Source organism: Leucopleurus acutus (assembly GCF_964270905.1).
Source record: "Leucopleurus acutus genome assembly, chromosome: 19".
Taxonomy (NCBI): Eukaryota; Metazoa; Chordata; class Mammalia; order Artiodactyla; family Delphinidae; genus Leucopleurus; species Leucopleurus acutus.
Window position 1 is genome coordinate 31,959,086 of NC_139161.1, and position 20,331 is coordinate 31,979,416.

At 38.0% G+C, this 20,331-nt stretch overlaps 1 protein-coding gene across 1 annotated transcript in view; it reads right to left on the reverse strand.

Moving 5' to 3' along the window:
• The window catches only part of ANKFN1 (ankyrin repeat and fibronectin type III domain containing 1), a gene marked incomplete at its 3' end in the record, with an annotated part of 433,720 nt that overhangs the window by 102,764 nt on the left and 310,625 nt on the right, over window positions 1-20,331 (reverse strand). Inside the window, exons 6-7 of the mRNA XM_082859995.1 lie at window positions 19,863-20,057; window positions 17,851-17,964 (exon numbers count right to left, since the gene is read on the reverse strand). Of these exons, the coding sequence (XP_082716121.1) occupies window positions 17,851-17,964; window positions 19,863-20,057 (309 nt within the window). The remainder of the gene's footprint in view (window positions 1-17,850; window positions 17,965-19,862; window positions 20,058-20,331) is intronic.

The window sequence follows — 20,331 nt, forward strand, 5'->3', positions numbered from 1 at the left end:
TAACATCTTCTTTATCCATTCATCTGTCGATGTGTCGATGGACATTTAGGTTGCTTCCATGTCTTGGTTATTGTAAATAGTGCTGCTGTGAACATTGGGGTGCATGTATACTTTCGAATTAGTTTTCTCCAGATATTTGCCCAGGAGTGGTATTGCTGGATCATATGGCAACTCGATTTTTAGTTTTTTGAGGAACCTCCGTACTGTTTTCCATAGTGGCTGCACCAATTTACATTCCCACCAACAGTGTAGGAGGGTTCCCTTTTCTGCACACCCTCTCCAGCATTTGTTTTTTGTACACTTTTTTTTTTTAAGCAAAAAAGAAATTTATTGGAAGGATTTCTGGGACCTCACAAAATTGACAAGAAAGCTGAAGCACCAGACATGAAAAATGTGCAAGAGTGAAGAGGTCAGGCAGCTGAAAGCACAGCCGAGGTCAGGCCCCAGGAGCAGTATGAATGGGAAACCACTTGGCTCTGCTGCTACCACCATAAAAATCTCCAACTGTTTCAGGTTCTTTGTGTCACCAGGTCAAGCTTCAAGTCCTAGGTGGGGGCATCCAGTTGACTGAACTTAAAACATTCCCACAGCCAGGGAGAAGGAAAGAGAAGACATCCTCTTTTTGTTTTTTGTTTTTTTTTTTTAATGGGAAGTGGAGTCCTGCCATTCACTTAATTTGTGACTTATTTCAAGTAGCAGAAGTGTTCATATGCCAGATAATCCCCCTCCATTTTGGAATAGTAGACCAATTTCCACTTGGTAGTCAGGATCAATTATGCCAGCTAACACCATAATTCCCTCCTTTGCCTGTTGTTCCAGAGGCATGAGGAGTCTGACGTTCTTGAGTGGCAGCTTTAACTTCCAGTTCAGTGGAATCATGGTTATATTACCTGGTGGAAACATTCTTCCTTCTAGAATTAAAACCACTACAAAAACTCCTCAAATCACAAAGGAAGCCAGCAGCATAGAAAGCAAAGAGGAAATGATCTGCTAATATTGGAGAGTCTCCTGCAGAGGTGGAGGGCAGCTGTGGCTCATTGTATGGACAGAGACACAGGCAGCGGCAGCCCTGGGAAGTTCTCATTGGTGTAAGCCCTCTCAGAGGCCGCCATTTTCTTAAGACCTGGCCCCACCCCTATTTGTACATCTCACACCAGTCAGAATGGCCATCATTAAAAAGTGTGCGAATAGGAGTGGGGCCAGGTCTTAAGAAAATGGCGGCCTCTGAGAGGGCTCACACCAATGAGATTTGCATTTCTGTAATAACTAGTGATGTTGAACATCTTTTCATATGCCTGTTGGCCATCTGTATATCTTCTTTGGATAAATGTCTATAGGTCTTCTGCCCATTTTTTGATTGGCTAGGTTTTTTTTGTTATTGAGTTGTATGAGCTGTTTGTATATTATGGATATTAATCCCTTGTTGGTTGCAACGTTTGCAAATATTTTCTCCCAGTCCATAGGTTATCTGTTCTTTTTTTTTTGAATTTTATTTTATTTTTTATACAGCAGGTTCATATTAGCTATCTATTTAATACATATTAGTGTATATATGTCAATCCCAATTTCCCAATTCATCGCACACCCCACCTCCCCTGCTTTCCCCCCTTGGTGTCCATACGTTTGTCCTCTACATCTGTGTCTCTATTTCTGCCTTGCAAACTGGTTCCTCTGTACCATTTTTCTAGATTCCACATATATGCGTTAATATTGGTTTTTCTCTTTATGATTTACTTCACTCTGTGTGACAGTCCCTAGGTCCATCCATGTCTCTACAAATAACTCAGTTTCGTTCCTTTTTATGGCTGAGTAATATTCCATTGCATATATGTACCACATCTTCTTTATCCATTTGTCTATTGATGGGCATTTCGGTTGCTTTCATGACCGGGCTGTTGTAAATAGTGCTGCAGTGAACATTGGGGTGCATGTGTCTTTTTGAATTCTGGTTTTCTCTGGGTATATATATGCCCAGTAGTGGGATTACTGTGTCATATGGTATTTCTATTTTTAGTTTTTTTTTTTTTTTTTTTTTTTTGCGGTACGTGGGCCTCTCACTGCTGTGGCCCCTCCCGTTGCGGAGCACAGGCTCCGGACGCGCAGGCCCAGCGGCCATGGCTCACGGGCCTAGCCGCTCCGCGGCATGTGGGATCCTCCCGGACCGGGGCACGAACCCGCGTCCCCTGCATCAGCAGGCGGACTCCCAACCACTGCGCCACCAGGGAAGCCCTATTTTTAGTTTTTTAAGGAACCTCCATACTGTTCTCCATAGTGGCTGTATCAATTTACATTCCCACCAGCAGTGCAAGAGGGTTCCCTTTACTCCACACCCTCTCCAGCATTTGTTGTTTGTCGATTTTCTGATGTTGCCCATTCTAATAGGTGTGATATGATACTTCATTGTAGTTTTGATTTACATTTCTCTAATAATTAGTGATGTTGAGCAGCTTTTCATATGGCTCTTGGCCATCTGTATGTCTTCTTTGGAGAAATGTCTATTTAGGTCTTCTGCCCATTTTTTATTGGTTATTTTTTTTAATATTGAGCTGCATGAGCTCAATATATATATTTATATATGTAAATATATAAATGTTTATATATTTTGTAGATTAATCCTTTGTCCATTGATTCATTTGCAAATATTTTCTTCCATTCTGAGGGTTGTCTTTTCATCTAGTTTATAGTTTCCTTTGCTGTGAAGTTTCATTAGGTCCCATTTGTTTATTTTTGTTTTTATTTCCATTACTCTAGAATGTGGGTCAAAAAAGATCTTGCTCTGATTTATGTCAAAGAGTGTTCTTCCTATGTTTTCCTCTAAGAGTTTTACAATGTCTGGTCTTAAAATTTAGGTCTTTAATCTATTTTGAGTTTATTTTTGTGTATGGTGTTAGGGAGTTTTCTAATTTCATTCTTTTGCATGTAGCTGCCCAGTTTTCCAGCACCACTTATTGAAGAGACTGTCTTTTCTCCATTGTATATCCCTGCCTCCTTTGTCATAGATTAATTGACCATAGGTGCATGGGTTTATCTTTGGGCTTTCTATCCTGTTCCATTGATCTATATTTCTGTTTTTGTGCCGGTACCATATTGTCTTGATTACTGTAGCTTTGTAGTATAGTCTGAAGTCAGGGGGTCTGATTCCTCCAGCTCAGTTTTTTTTTCCCTCAAGATTGCTTTGGCTATTCGGAGTCTTTTGTGTCTCCATACAAATTCTGAGAGTTTTTTGTTCTAGTTCTGTAAAAAATGCCATTAGCAATTTGATAGGGATTGCATTGAACCTGTAGATTGCCTTGGGTAGTTTACTCATTTTCACAGTATTGATTCTTCCAATCCAAGAACATGGTATATCTCTCCACCTGTTTGCGTCATCTTTGATTTCTTTCATCAGCGTCTTGTAGTTTTCTGAGTACAGATATTTTACCTCCTTAGGTAGGTTTATTCCTAGGTATTTTATTCTTTTTGTTGCAGTGGTGAATGGGATTGTTTCCTTAATTTCTCTTTCTGATCTTTCGTTGTTAGTGTATAGGAATGCAAGAGATCTCTGTGCATTAATTCTGTATCCTGCAGCTTTACCAAATTCATTGATTAGCTCTAGCAGTTTTCTGGTGACATCTTTGGGATTATCTATGTATAGTATCATATCATCTGCAAACAGTGACAGTTTTACTTCTTCTTTTCCAATTTGTATTCCTTTTATTTCTTTTTCTTCTCTGATTGCCATGGGTAGGACTTCCAAAACTATGTTGAATCATAGTGGCAAGAGTGGACATCCTTGTCTTGTTCCTGATCTTAGGGGAAATGCTTTCAGTTTTTCACCATTGAGAATGATGTTTGCTGTGGGTTTGTCATATGTGGCGTTTATTATGTTGAGGTAGGTTCTCTCTATGCCCACTTTCTGGAGAGTTTTAATCATAAATGGGCGTTGAATTTTGTCAAAAGCCTTTTCTGCATCTATTGAGATGATCATATGGTTTTTATTCTTCAGTTTGTTAATATGGTGTATTACATTGATTGATTTGCATATATTGAAGAATCCTTGCATCCTTGTATAAATCCCACTTGATCATGGTGTATGATTCTTTTAATGTGTTGTTGGATTCTGTTTGCTAGTATTTTGTTGAGGATTTTTGCATATATGTTCATCAGTGATTTTGATCTGTAATTTTCCTTTTTTTGTAATATCTTTGTCTGGTTTTGGTATCAGGGTGATGATGGCCTTGAAGAATGAGATTGGGAGTGTTCCTTCCTCTGCAATCCTTTGGAAGAGTTTGAGAAGGATGGGTGTTAGCTTTTCTCTAAATGTGTGATATAATTCACCTGTGAAGCCATCTGTTCCTGGATTTCGTTTGTTGGAAGATTTTTAATCACAGTTTCAATTTCATTACTTGTGATTGGTCTGTTCATATTTTCTATTCCTGGTTCAGTCTTGGAAGGTTATACCTTTCTAAGAATTTGTCCTTTTCTCCAGGTTGTCCACTTTATTGGCATAGAGTTGCTTGTAGTAGTCTCTTAGGATGCTTTGTACTTCTGTGGTGTCCATTGTAACTTTTCCTTTTTCATTTCTAATTTTATTGATTTGAGTTCTCTCCCTCTTTTTCTTGATGAGTCTGGCCAAAGGTTAATCAATTTTATTTATCTTCTTAGAGAACCAGCTTTTAGTTTTATTGATCTATGCTATTGTTTTCTTTGTTTCTATTTCATTTATTTCTGCTCTGATCTTGATGATTTCTTTCCTTCTACTAACTTTGGGTTTTGTTTGTTCTTCTTTCTCTAGTTCCTTTAGGCGTACGGTTAGATTGTTTATTTGAGATTTTTCTTGTTTCTTGAGATAGGATTGTATTGCTGTAAACTTCCCTCTTAGAACTGCTTTTGCTGCATCCCATACATTTTGGATCGTCGTGTTTTCATTGTGATTTGTCTCTAGGTATTTTTTGTTTTCCTCTTTGATTTCTTCATTGATTTCTTGGTTATTTTGTAAAGTATTGTTTAGACTCCCTGTGTTTGTGCTTTTTATGGGTTTTTTCCCTATAATTTGTTTCTAATCTCAAAGCGTTGTGGTCAGAAAAGGTGCTTGATATGATTTCAGTTTTCTTAAATTTACCGAGGCTTGATTTGTGACCCAAGATGTGATCTATCCTGGAGAACTTTCCGTGTGCACTTGAGAAGAAAGTGTAATCTGCTGTTTTTGGATGGAATGTCCTATAAATATCAATTAAATCTATCTGGTCTATTGTGGCATTTAAGGCTTGTGTTTCCTTATTAATTTTCTGTCTGGATGATCTGCACATTTGTGTAAGTGGGGTGTTAAAGTCCCCCACTGTTACTGTATTACTGTCGATTTCCTATTTTATAGCTGTTAGCTTTTGCCTTATGTATTGTGGTGCTCCTATGTTGGGTGCATATATATTTATAATTGTTATACCTTCTTCTTGGATTGATCCCTTGATCATTATGTACTGTCCTTCCTTGTCTCTTGTAACATACTTTATTTTAAAGTCATTTTATCTGATATGAGTATTGCTACTCCAGCTTTCTTTTGATTTCCATTGGCATGGAATATCTTTTACCATCCCCACTCTTTCAGTCTGTATGTGTCCCTAGGTCTGCAGTGGGTCTCTTGTAGGTTGCATATATATTGGTCTTGTTTTTGTATCCATTCAGCAAGCCTGTGTCTTTTGCTTGGAGCATTTAATCCCTTCACATTTAAGGTAATTATCGATATGTATGTTCCTGTTACCATTTTCTTAATTGTTTTGGGTTTGTTTTTGTAGGTCCTTTTCTTCTCTTGTGTTTCCCACTTAGAGAAGTTCCTTTAGCATTTGTTGTATGGTTTGGTGGTGCTGAATTCTCTTAGCTTTTGCTTGTCTGTAAAGCTTTTGATTTCTCCATCGAATCTGAATGAGATCCTTGCCGGGTAGAGCAATATTGGTTACAGGTACTTCCCTTTCATCACTTTAAATATATCGTGCCACTCCCTTCTGGCTTGTAGAGTTTCCGCTGAGAAGTCAGCTGTTAACCTTGTGTGAGTTCTCTTGAATGTTATTTGTCATTTTTCCCTGTTGCTTTTAATAATTTGTTTTTAATTTTTGTCAGTTTGATTACTAAATGTCTTGGTGTGTTTCCCCTTGGGTTTATCCTTCCTGAGACTCTCTGTGTTTCCTGGACTTGGGTGGCTATTTCCTGGAAATTTTTGACAAAAATCTTTTCAAATATTTTCTCAGGTCCTTCCTCTCTCTCTTCTCCTTCTGGGACCCCTATAATGTGAATGTTGGTGCATTTAATGTTGTCTCAGAGGTCTCTTAGGCTGTCTTCATTTCTTTTCATTCTTTTTTCTTTATTCTGTTCTGTGACAGTAAATTCCACCATTTTGTCTTCCAGGTTACTTATCCGTTCTTCTGCCTTAGGTATTCTGCTATTGATTCCTTCTAAGGTATTTTTCATTTCAGTTTTTGTATTGTTCATCTGTTTGTTTGTTCTTTAATTCTTCTAGGTGTTTGGTCTTTAATTCTTCTAGGTCTTTGTTAAACATTTCTTGCATTCTCTCGATCTTGGCCTCGGTTCTTTTTCCAATGTCCTGGATCATCTTCACTATCATTATTCTGATTTCTTTTTCTGGAAGGTTGCCTATCTCCACTTCATTTAGCTTTTTTTCTGGGGCTTTATCTTGTTCCTTCATTTGGAACATAGTCCTCTGCCTCTTCATCTTGTCTGTCTTTCTGTGAATGTGGTTTTCCTTCCACAGGCTGCAGGGTTGTCGTACTTGTTGCTTCTGCTGTCTGCTCTCTGGTGGATGAGGCTTATCTGAGAGGCTTGTGCAAGCTTCCTGATGGGAGGGACTGGTGGTGGGTAGAGCTGACTGTTGCTCTGGTGGGCAGAGCTGAGTAAAACTTTAATCTGCTTGTCTGCTGATGGGTGAGGCTGAGTTCCTTCCCTGTTGGTTGTTTGGCCTGAGGTGACCCAGCAGTGGAGCCTGCAGGCTGTTTGGTGTGGCTAATGGTGGTCTCTGGGAGGGCTCATGCCAAGGAGTACTTCCCAGAACTTCTGCTGCCAGTGTCCTTGTACCTGTAGTGAGCCACAGCCACCCCCACCTCTGCAGGAGACCCTCCCACACTAGCAGGTAGGTCTGGTTCCGTCTCCTACAGGGTCACTGCTCCTTTCCCTGGTACCTGGTACGTGCACTACTTTGTGTATGCCCTCCAAGAGTGGAGTCTCTGTTTCCCCCAGACCTGTCAAAGTCCTGCAGTCAAATCCTGCTAGGCTTCAAAGTCTGATTCTCTGGGAATTCCTCCTCCTGTTGAGAGACCCCCAGGTTGGGAAGCCTGATGTAGGGCTCAGAACCTTCACTCCAGTGGGTGCACTTCTGTGGTATAATTGTTTTCCAGTTTGTGAGTAGCCCACCCAGCGGTTATGGGATTTGATTTTACAGTGATTACGCCCCTCCTACCATCTCATTGCAGTTCTCCTTTGTCTTTTCACATGGGGTATCTTTTTTGGAGAATTCCAGTGTCTTCCTGTCGATGATTGTTCAGCAGTTAGTTGTGATTCTGGTGCTCTCGCAAGAGGGAGTGAGCGCATGTCCTTCTGCTCCACCATCTTGAAGCAATATCCTCTGGCCTCTTCTTCTATGCTGTTAATCTTTATGAGCCTACTGGAGGCTGGAGGAGAGAGTTCATTCCTTGGTTTCTCCAGCTTCTAGAGGCTGCTTGCATTCCTCTGCTTCTGTGTCCCTTCTTGGTGTCCGTTCATTATGTTTTGGGTTTCCTTTGCCATGCAAAAGCTTATAAGTTTGATTAGGTCCCATTTGTTTATTTTTGCTTTTATTTCTATTGCGTTGGGAGACTGACCTAAGAAAACATTGGTACGATTTATGTCAAAGAATGTTCTGCCTGTGTTTTCTCAGAGTTTTATGGTGTCATGTCTTGTATTTAAGTCTGTGAGCCATTTTGAGTTTTTTTAGGTGTATGGTGTGTGGGTGTACTCTAACTTCATTGATTTACATGTGGCTGTCCAGCTTTCCCAACACCACTTGCTGAAGAGACTGTGTTTTCTCCATTGTACATTTTTGCCTCCTTTTTCAAAGATTAATTAACTGTAAGTGTGTGGGTTTATTTCTGGGCTCTCTGTTCAGTTCCATTGATCCATATGTCTGTTTTTGTGCCAGTACTATCCTGTTTTGAATACTGTAGCTTTGTAGTATTATCTGAAGTCTGGGAGGGTTATGCCTCCAGCTTTGTTCTTTTTCCTCAGAATTGCCTTGGCAATTCTGGATCTTTTATGGTTCCATATAAATTTTAGGATTATTTGTTCTAGTTCTGTGCAAAATGTCATGGGTAATTTGATAGGGATTGCATTAAATCTGTAGATTGCTTTATCAGTGTTTTATATTTCTCAGCATATAAGTCTTTCACCTTGGTAAGGTTTATTTCTAAGTATTTTTTAATGTGATTTTACTTTGTCTTTCTGTTATTTCATTGTTAATGTAAAGAAATGCAACAGAGTTCTGTATGTTAATCTTGTATCCTTCTACCTTGCTGAATTCGTTTATCAGTTCTAGTAGTTTTTGTGTGGAATCTTTAGGGTTTTCTATATGTAATATCATATCATCTTCATATAATGACAGTTTTACCTCTTCTCTTCCAATCTGGAAACCTTTATTTCTTTTTCTTGTCTGCTTGCTGTGGCTAGAACTTCCAATATTATGTTGAATAAAAGTAGTGCGAGTGGGCATCCTTGTTTTGTTCCAGATTTTCATGGGAAGCTTTCAGCTTTTCACCATTGAGTATTATGTTGGCTGTGGGTTTGTCATGAATAACTTTTATTATGTTAAGATGTGTTCTCTCTTTACCCACTTTGATAAGAGTTATTATCATGAATGGATGTTGAATTTTTTTTTTTTTGGCAGCCCGCGGGTCTCTTACCATTGCAGAGCACAGGCTCCGGACGTGCAGGCTCAGCGGTGATGGCTCACGGGCCGAGCCGCTCTGCAGCATGTGGGATCTTCCTGGACCGGGGCATGAACCCGTGTCCCCTGCATTGGCAGGCGGACTCTCAACCACTGTGCCACCAGGGAAGCCCAGATGTTGAATTTTATCAAATGCTTTTTCTGCATTTATTGAGATGATCATGTGGTTTTTGTCTTTTCTTTTGTTGGTGTGGTTTATCACATTGATTGATTTGCATATTTGGAACCATCCTTGTAACCCTGGGATGAATCCAACTTGACTGTGGTGTATGATCTTTAATTGTGTTGTTAGATTCAGTTTGCTAATATTTTGTTGAGAATTTTTGCATCTGTGTTCATCAAAGATATTGACTGTAATTTTCTTTTTTGGTATTTCCTTTTTCTGGTTTTGGTATCAGGGTGATAGTGGCTTCATAGAATGACTTTGGGGGTGTTCCCCCCTTTTCAATCTTTTGGAAGACTTTGAGAAGGATCAGTGCAAGTTCTTCTTTGTATGTTTGGTAGAATTCCCCAGTGAAGCCATCTGGTTCTAGACTTGTTTGCAGGGAGTTGTTTTTGTTTTTTTAAACAGATTCTGTTTCACTTCTAGTGATTGGTCTGTTCAAATTATCTGTTTCATATTGATTCAGTTTTGGTGGACTGTATGTTTGTAGAAACTTGTCCATTTCTTCTAGAGTGTTCAATTAGTAGGTATATAATTGTTCATAGTATTCTCTTATTTTTTTTGTATTTCTGCAGTATCAGTTGCTATTTATCCTCTTTCATTTCTTTTATTGTTTATTTGGGTTCTCTCTCTTTTCTTGATGAGACTGGCCAGAGGTTTGTTGATTATGTTTACCCTTTCAAAGAACCAGCTCTTAATTTTATTGATTGTTTTTCTATTTCTTTTAATCTCTATTTTATTTATTTCCTCTCTGATCTTTATTATTTCCTTCCTTCTGCTGACTTTAAGTTTTGCTTTTTCTAATTCTTCTAGGTGGTAGTTTGGGTTGTTTGTTTGAGATTTTTCTTGTTTTGTTGAGGAAGCTCTGAATTGCTATGAACTTTCCTCTAAGAACTGCTTTTGCTTCATCCCACAGATTTTGTATGGTTGTGTTTTCACTGTCATTTGTCTCAAGGTATTTTTAATTTTGCCTTTGATTTCATCACTGACCTATTGGTTTTTTAGTAGCATGTTGTTTAGTCTCCATGTAATCTTTGTTTCTCATTTCTCTTTTTGTGGTTGATTTATATTTTCATACTGTTATATCAGAAAAGATGCTTGAAATCATTTCTACCCTCTTAAATTTGTTGAGGGGGTGTTTTGTGTCCTAGTACATGGTCAATACTAGAGAATGTTCCGTGTGCACTTGAAAAGAATGTATATTCTGGTTTTTGGGGGTGTAGTGTTCTGAAAATATCATAAGTCTTAACAGTTCTGTTACATCACTTAGGATATCTGTTGCCTTATTGATTTTCTGTCTGGAAGATCTGTCCATTGATATGAGTGGGGTGTTTAAGTCTCCTACTACTATTGTATTTGGCAAAGGGATCATCATGTGCAAAGAACATGCAGCGGGGGAAATGGTTTAAGATCAGAAAGAAGGCCAGTGCCGCTGGAATGCAGGAGGTGAAGGGAAAAAAGAAAAAGACAAGATTTCTGCCTTCAAGGAACTCCTCATACCTTAGAGAAAAATATTCCAAAAACTCCTTATTACTCTATGGATCTATGCTTTTCCAAATATAACAGGAAGAAGACATCAGTGTCAGGAATAACCCTTCACTAGCTGATATAAAAACCCAGTTTCATGTTTGTCCTTACCTAGCTTACATAATTTTTTGAAATAGCAGATATGCTCTCATAAGTTGTTGGCTTAGGCTAATGCTAGTATTAGGTCATGTTTACTGAGCATACAGCCTGGCTAAGAAAGAGAACTGACTTGGAGATTGAATCAAGATGCCAAACTGACACATGCCTGCCTACCCTTTTTCTCTCCAAATCTCTTAAAAGATAAACAAGGTATGTAAAAATATATCAGTTATTTAGAAAACAAAAAAGTGAGCCATACATACCCATTTCTCTCCTCCTCATTTCCTCCTTAATTTCTAGCAACCACTAATCTGTTCTTTACTTTTATAATTTTGTTATTTCAAGAGTGTTATATAAATGGAATAATACACTGTGTAGCTTTTGAGGATTGGCTTTTTTACTCAGCATAATTCTCTGGAGATTCATTCAGGATGTTGAGTATATCAATAACTTTGTTCCTCTTTATTGCTGAGTAGTATTCAGTGGCATGAAGGTACCACAGTTTGTTTAACCATTCACCTGTTGAAGGACATCGGAATTGTTACCAGTTTGGGGCTATTACAAATAAAGCTGCTGTAAACATTTGTGTACAGGTTTTTATATGAACACAAAACTTTCACTTTTATAGAATAAATGCCCAGTAGTGCAGTTGGTAAGATGTATGGTATTTTCATGTTTAGTTTTTTAAGAAATTGCCAGACTGTTTTTCAGAGTGCCTGTATCATTTTACATTCCCACCAGCAACGTATGGGTGATCCGATATCTCTGCATTCTGGCCATTTGGTGCTGTCACTATTCTAAATTTTTTGGTACTGTGATATGCATGTAGTAATATTTCTTTGTGGGTTTAATGAGCCTTTCCCTAATGGAAACCTAATGAGTTATTATTATACAGTGGAACATGAGCAGAGAGTATTCTGAGAGGGAAAGTAAAAACTACTCTTGGGAAAATAGGTACCACCCTGAAAGGATCATTTGAAATGAATTTTGAATAAGATAATGGTGCGTAGGGTAAGAAAGAAAAAAATATAATTAGTGATTAGAGGAAAATACGTAGGAAAGGAAATGTAATCAAAGTATACTACTTGAGTTTGCAATGTCAAAAACTTACACTCATAATAGTATAAGCATTGTTGCCTTAACTAAAAATAGAAATATAATTATATTGAGAGAATAAGAAAGTGTAGATGAGTGTGGTATTGTGAGAGAGTTAAATTCTTTTCTGTTATAATTCTAATTGCATACATAAGACCTGCAATTGCTAAATCAAAAACTAGCCATAGAAGCTTATTGATTAAAGTAGACAAGTAACTATGAGAAGTGGAGGAGTTAAAAAGCGGCTGGCTCTGAGGGGAAGAAGGATGGTAATAATGGAGCAAATAAGGGTTGTTTTTTCATTATAAATAAGCCTTTCAGTACAAATTTGCTTTTTAATACTATTCTTATAAGGATATATCACTTTGGACAAAAAAAAATTAGAAGTGTATAGAAAGAGACTCTCAGAGTAAATAAATTTAACTCTATACTTTTTACAAGAGACAAATGTATTTCAAATGTCATGGAAAGGATGAAAATGAAAAGATAGAAAAGACAGGAGGCAAATGGAAGCATAGAAAGCAATGTTAATTACAAACAGAAACTGAGTCAAACAGCATTAAGCAAGACAAATAAAGCAGCTTCTCAGAGATCAAAGATTAAAGGGACAAGTACTTTAGAAAAAAAAAGGGATTTAAATAACACACACACACATTCCCTCTATATACCCAATGGGGTTTACACATTCTTTTCAAACACCAAGTATGGTACATATCCACGATTCATTGGTTAGCCACAGGTAAGAATTTAAAAAAATCTCAACAGGGTACAGTCCACATTTAAAATTTTTCTTATTGTAATAGAATACAATTAGAAATTAACAATAAAACTATGGCAAAAGATATGGCCAGTTAGAAGTTTAAGATAACTCATCTAAAAACTTTGGTTAAAGTGGAAATGAAACAAATTGTAAATTATTTATAAATAAGTGATCATTATAGCAATGCATTTTAAACTTTTTGGGTATGGACAAAACAGTAATCAGGGAAAAATTATAGCCTTAAAATCCATGAATTAGAAACAAAAATAAAGAAGTAAATTAAGTTTTCAAAAAAAAAAAAACTAGGAAAGAAGTAATAACGTAAATCCACGGAAAGCAATAGGAATTGGCAAAGCTAAAGCCAAACATTAATAAAATAGAAAATAAGCAAGAAACACATTTTATGAATCAGAAAAGTTAATTCTTCAAACAAACCAATAAAATAGACAAATGATCAACAATTCTAAAAAAAAGGGCACAAATACATGACTTTTGAGGTTCTAAAGGGTCTCTAACCACAGGGGAGATTTAAAAATTGTGTTCAACAGTATATCAATAATCATAATCCAAATGAAACGTCTGTAATTTGGTGAAAGATATCTACCAGAACATTACAGTAGACATCATACTTAATAGTAAAATATTAGATGCATGTTGACAAAAGCAGGTAAGAGAGAAGAACACCTACTATCCCAGTTACTATACACAATATAATGGGAACTAGAATTCACATTGATTCTGGTTAATGAAGTGAGATCTGAAAAAGAATGCAAAGTATTAGAAAGGAAGGGACAAAATGATCCTTTCTTGAAGATGAAATGACAAAAAGTATTCATGAGGTGCAGGACAATCTACTGGGGAAAAAAAGGCTGTTACTAAGAGAGTTCAGTAAAGCAGTCAACTAAAGATTGTTTTAAAATTACAATAGCTCTTCTACTGTCCCACAATAGCCCATTAGAGAATATCTTGAAAAGAGAGTTCACTTATAATAGCCACAAAAACTGTAAAATATATCCAGCATGAAACTTTACAGGAAAGAAGACCAATAAATAAATAAAATTATTAAACTTTCCTGAATATGTAAAATTCAACTTTATTAGGAAGATATGTCATGGATGGGAAGTCTTTCCAAATTAATTTAGGAGTATGATGGTATCTCAATAAGATTTAAAAAATTAAAGTTGACAAGCCAATTCTAAAATTCATTTTGAAGGGAACATATTACCACAGGGAGGGACTTGCTATACCAGATGTTAAAATATACTATGAAGTTATTATATGGCATTAGCATGAGTATAGGCAGATCAATGAGACAGAGTATATGACTACATAAACATTTCCACTTCCAGTTTACAATCCCAGAAAAAAATATTCTCACAGGTAAGAGACACATACTAGGATTGCAACATTATGTAACAGGAAAACAATTGAAACCACCTATGTTCCTCAGTGGGAGAATGATTAAATACATTATGGCATCTCTGTCTATAGAATAGCAATACTATACAGCTATTTAAAAGAATGAAGATCCAAACACACTGACATATGTATATTGTTGAACTGAAAAAAAGTCTAGCTGTGTAACTAGACAAATAGTATGATATTTATATTAGAGCACACAAACAAAACTATACATCTGTGTGTATATACATATATGTGTACGTGCATCAAGAAAGGGTTTGTAAGGGTATACATTAAACTCACAATAGAGATTAACTTGGTGATAGGGATGTGACCTTGGGGGAAGGGTAAATCTTGACTTTTTATTTTTCATTGGAGTATAGTTGATTTACAGTGTTGCATTGGTTTCAGGTGTACAGCAAACTGATTCAGTTATACATATACATATATCTATTCTTTTTCAGATTCTTTTCCCATTTAGGTTATTACAGGATATTGAGTAGAGTTCCCTCTGCTATCCAGTAGGTCCTTGTTTGATTATCTGTTTTATAAATAGTAGTGTGTATATGTTAGTCCCAAACTCCTAATTTATCCCTCCCCACCACTTTTCCCTACAAAGGCTTTAATAATTTGCTATTAAAGCCTTTGTAGGGAGGAATTAGGGTGGCAGTTTCTAATTTGTGAGGGAACAAGATGAGAAGAGAGGTGGGGAAGGGCATCATCCAAACCAGGGTGCTGCCCACATGCACTGGAACAACTACAGCAGCATCACGTCATTGGCAGACTCCAAAGTGTGACCACTTCAAGGCCTGCTTTTGAAAAAAAGCTAGAAAATAATTCATCCAGTAGATGGAAAATAGATGCTGCACTGCACCTGTTAAAGGATACCTTCCTATCCACCCCTAACCCTGCAAAGAGCAGTAAAATCACTTTTGAAAATGTTTTCTACTTTGGGACTACTGGGAAATGACATATCCTCTGCAAATGAGAGCTCCAGGTAGGTCACCCAAGGCAGTGAGGAGAAAATGTGGAATGAAGTTCTGGCAATTGTCCAAAGCATCAGTGTATCTGAAATAAGTCTAGTTTTGCTCTGTAAGCCATGAAACCTGGTGAGATGGGACCAAAAGGTGCAAGCATTCTTTGAGTCCAAGGAGGAAACACCTAGAAACAGACTGTAGCTCTCTTAGCTTCATTTCTCTGTTTTCAGGGAAGATGCAGGCAGAAAAGTCCAGGGGGTCTCACTCAAAACTGTTTTCTGGGTTTTAAGCTGAAATTTACACCTTTAATCTCCAAATTGTGATGGCAGCTGGCCTGGTACATTGCCCTCAGGGCCTGAAGAAGGTGTATAAAGAGATGCTCTTTAAAATATTTCTGGATATCAACAAACTTTTTTTGAAAAAAGAAAACCCAAACCAAACCAAAACAAAACCCGACATGTTGATGAGTTGAGTGTAAATAAGAAGAAACAGAAGGATTCAGATTTTCTTTCAAAAACTGGCTTAACATGAAGGGGGAGAACATCCAGGTGTCAAAATAGGCTTGAGGTTTTGCTGAACCCAGAAGTTCTGGAGAACAGTATGAGATGTTTTTGCCAAACCCTAAATACTGCAGGGTTAAACCTTCCCTCTAACCCATTAGATAATTGCCATTTCATTCTGTGGATTTCTTAATTGTTTCTTCTCTTTTAATGCAAAAAAAATTAGCCTTGTCTCAAGGTAATTTTGCTAATATTTTCATAATTAAATAATTACTTCGACCCTGAATTAAAAACTGTCCTGCTGTCTCTAGGTACAGTAGTCTGGCAGCTGTTTTAAATTTAAATAGCCCTTGAGAGCAGTCAGGTTAAGGACTCAATTTATAACCTTATAAATTAACAGAGGGAAACCTACTCCATAATGCAACAGACAATTCTATTTATAATGCTTAATTAAGCCCCTCCAGTCACTAACAAAACCCATTTGTGACCTTTCATTTCAACCTCCCCCAAATGCAAGTCTCCTGAGATGATATGTGTTAATATGTGAATGTTGATAGAATTTGCTGGCATTATGGTCAGGTATTATATACCTGATGGTCTGGATAAATTAGCTCCTGATAGTTCACTAATCAAATGTAAGAAAATGTCAAGTTGGGCAGCATTGATGAAACCCTTTAGCAAAGCCCTGGAGAGAGGTAGAAAGAAAGGAAAATGCCCATGTCTAATATTGCCTGCAAGCCCTTGCTCTGAATTTCAGAAAGTCTTGGCAACCAAGAGAAAGTATCAGAATTGTATTGAAGGATGGCTGTGGGCAGCCATTCTTGGTGGCTTCGTTTATTTGCTATAAATGAAGGCAGCTTCAGGCTGCCTTCTCTTAGCTTAATACAGAAAACCCGAAGTGATAACCAATTCAATGCTGTTTTACCTAAGATATTACAGAGTGGAGTTATCTGGAAAATTCCAAGTAACTCAGAAAGCTACAGGGTGTGGGTAGACTAATGTTTGTAGACATAGGAGTGTCTCCTGGGAACAGGCCCTAGAAGGAGAAAGGAAGCACATATACTACTTGGACACTTTTGTGGCCCAAGGGAGTAGTAGGGACCTGAACACAGGAATTCTTGGAATATGGCCTGGCATCTTGGAATATGGGTGGAGAGTCTTATCAGGTTTTAGGACCGTTCAGGGTATTTCCATATGTAGAGTCAGCATAATGTGATACTTATGGCTCTGCTGCAAGTCTTTAGGCAATCCTTAATTTCATTGCTTCAGTTTTCTCATCTGCAAAATGGGAACCATACAGTACCTACCTTATAGGGTTGTTGTGAAGAATAAATAGAGTTAATACATATATAGGCTTTAAACAGTGCCTGGTGCATAGTAGGCACTATGTAAGCCTTGGCTGTTATCATCATAGCATCTCCATAAAATCTTTCTCCTGTGGGCTCTTTCCTTTCCCAGTGCTGCTATAGCAGTCAGGTCAGGCTGTTGTGACCTCTCTCCTGAATAGCTTCCTAATTCATTTCCTTATTCTAAATCCATATGTCTTCCAATACATCATACACAGTGTTTGCACTTAAATCTTTGAAAAGTCTACTTCTGATCTTGTCCCGATCTTATTCAGTGGTCTGCAGAGTTCATCACATAAAGTCTAAATTCCTCATTCTATCCCTTCATCCTAACCCTAGTTTCACTTTCTAATTACATTTCACTGCTGCTTCTCACGAACCCTCCCCTGGAGCCACTGCAAGCTCCGTTACTCTCTTCTACTTGTTCTGGCATGTTTTTGCTTTTATACCTGTGCTCACTGTTCTCTCCACTTGGCGTTCACTTTCCTCCCAATATCTTCTGCTTCACCTCCCAGCTGTCCTTGAAAACAAGGCCTGATTGCCACTGCTACCCTGGGGGCTTTCTGATTCTGTCATTTAACCATCCCTCTTTCTTTTCTGACCTCCAATGTTGTTGTTGTTTTAGTTCTCAACCCTAGTTACCTGCTATTACAGCTATTAATTTATATGCCCCCTATTTAGTATGTTCCGTATCTTAGCCTCTAAGCCCTGTAAATCAAGGCTGATTCTTTAGTGCGTCCTACTCAGTCCTGTCCTGAACCGTATGCTATGCACAGAGCAGGCCCTCTGCAAACAGGAATTAAATATTAATACTAATATTAATTGGGTCTGTGACTTATTCTTAGTCACTTTATTGCTCTGTGTTTGACTGCCTATGGAAATATTTCAACTCCAAAAAGTAAATAGGATGAAAAAATACCATCAGCAGGAAAAACAAACATACAAAATGCACAATTGATCCCCAAACAATGGATTGTTTTTTAAGAAGGAGCAGTCACAAAAATATATGGAATCCAGTACCTTTATATCTGGTTACTACAGCTGCGTTGACACTAAGAGGCTCATGAAAGCTGACAGTGAGTGATGTGCTGCTGGTTACCATGAGACAAGCATTGGTTGGCACCTCAGGGGCTCCTGGGACAGAAGGAGAAGCACAAGGATCTTAATATAGCAAATCCTTTTCAAACAATGTTCCTGCCTCTTCAAAGGGTGCCCCGAAACACACACTATGGAAACATTTGTTTGTAGAGCCTAATAGATTTTGCGTTTGAACATTTTCATTAGAAGTCTCAATGGCCTTTATTCATTGCTAGTGTGGTCTTATTTGAGCATTAGAACATCTTCTGAAGGGGTAAATAATACCAGTTAAGCCTTCTCAAATTATCTAAGAAACACAATAGGAGATTGGGCTGGACCAGTGGAGAGGAGGCCAGAAAGTGTTAGCAGGAACTGACATTGTAGATAGAGACTGTTACATTTCATAAAGTACTTTCATGTAAATCGTTTCGTTGGAGGCTTTTTGCAAGCCTGTTGGGTAAAAAGAACGAGTAACAGCATCCCCACTTTTAGGATGAGGAAACTGCAGCCCAAAGAGGCCAAATTACTGGTTCAGGGCCACAGTGAAGACATGGCTAGGATGGAAGCCCATGGCTCCAGATGCCCAATTCTGGGCTCTTGCCAGTGTGGAATGCTAACTTGCCTTGCTCTCAGGCTGCTTCCAATTACATCAGGTACTATTTTTCTAAGAAAGACTTCATGGGCAAATGTCATGTCCACTAACCTCAGGTTTTAAAGGCCTTCTGATCACTCTAGGTACTTTTTAACACCCAGAAGATGTTTTTAACACCCAGAAGATGTTTTAAAACAACCCAGAAGGGTGTTTTAACACCCAGAAGATGAAAATGTCATGTCCACTAACCTCAGGTTTTAAAGGCCTTCTGATCACTCTAGGTACTTTTTAACACCCAGAAGATGTTTTGTAATTTAGAAAAAAATTTAAAAATGGCATCAAGCCTAAAAATGTGACTGATTCTAGTATTAATCTGTCCTAAAATGAGGTACCATAGTAAATACATTTATTGAAACAATTGCTGAATATCTTTTTCAAAAAAACGTGTATCAGCATTGCTAGAGATTGTTAATGTTAAAAGCAGCCTTTCATTAATGTTACTTAAGCTATTTGCTTCAAGAGAAAGGATTAGGTCTAGATTTGGTATTTAGTGTACAATACTACAGAAAACAAGAATTTCCCTGCCTTTGGTGTTTATTTATATCACAAAGCAGAGGCGGATAATTCCTAGCCTAATGAACCCATCTTTCCCTTATGTTTAAATTTTCAAGCCTAATTTTTAGTTTTTGTTGTTTGAATAAGGTCACTTGTTGGAATAAGAGTTTAATGTTTTACAAGTGTTCGGATTTTATATGAATTTTTATATCAAGGGCGGCACTAAGCAGTACCTTCCAGTGCTAATGAGTATTATCCAGAAACAAGGCTTTTCTTAAACTAACAGAAAGAACTGGTAAAGAGAATGGAAGTGCAGACAGCAGCGTAGTTCATGGGTTGATTGTCCTTCTCTGTTGCCTGTATTAACCGAAGGTCAGTTTATATAAGCTGTATATAGTAGAGAGTTGAAAACAACTTAAACTGGAGCTTGAAGCAGAAACTGGACAAATAGGCAAACAAATGGTTTTCCACCTCCACATCCACAAAATATAGGCACTTCGGGCATCAGACCATCCAAGTCATTAGGCATTAGGGTGTAGCGGGTGGAAAGTGCTAGATGAGTGTGACATGGTGGAGGGAAGCCAGCAGCACTAAAGCCTCATGGCTGTTGTCAGAGAACCTATCAGGAGCCCGAAAATCAAGCAAGACAAAAGATCCTTTTACAGCCTCCCAGAGCCCTTGCTCCACATAGGCTGACAACGGCCATCCATGACCCTGTAGAGCTGCAAAAAATCAGTACAAGAAGGCCTGGCTGTCTCAAACCAGGGTTCAGTCTAGTTAAATGTACAAGTCCTCTGTTTATACTCACTGGCATGTTCAAAGCCTGTTTTCATGCGTCTGTAGAGTCGGTACCTCCACTCCCAAGCTTTCAGTTGTTTCTCTTTCTCTGTGTTGTCCAGGCTGAATCTTTCATTCTCCACCTGAGCAGACAGTTCACTCATCCTCTCCTGGGCTTCCTGCACCAGCGTGTTGAGGTGCATTGCTCGGCTTTCCAGGCTGACAACTGAAGGGAAAAAAATGGGGTGACTCCCTTTTCTTTCTGGGGAAATGCTACTTCGTTGGCAGGATATCTGAGAGTCTACTATGGGTTTTTAAAAATGCCTAGGGAAAAATGCCTGCCTATGTTCATTATTAACTATCTTACTATGATAAGGTCTAATTGGTGACACCACTAGTTGATAGTACACCTATCAGCTTAAGAGATTCCCATTGCCCTCTGGCCCAGACAGCTGCCTAGCAGAGTTAATTAGAATTCCACTAGTATGAGGCCCACTTCT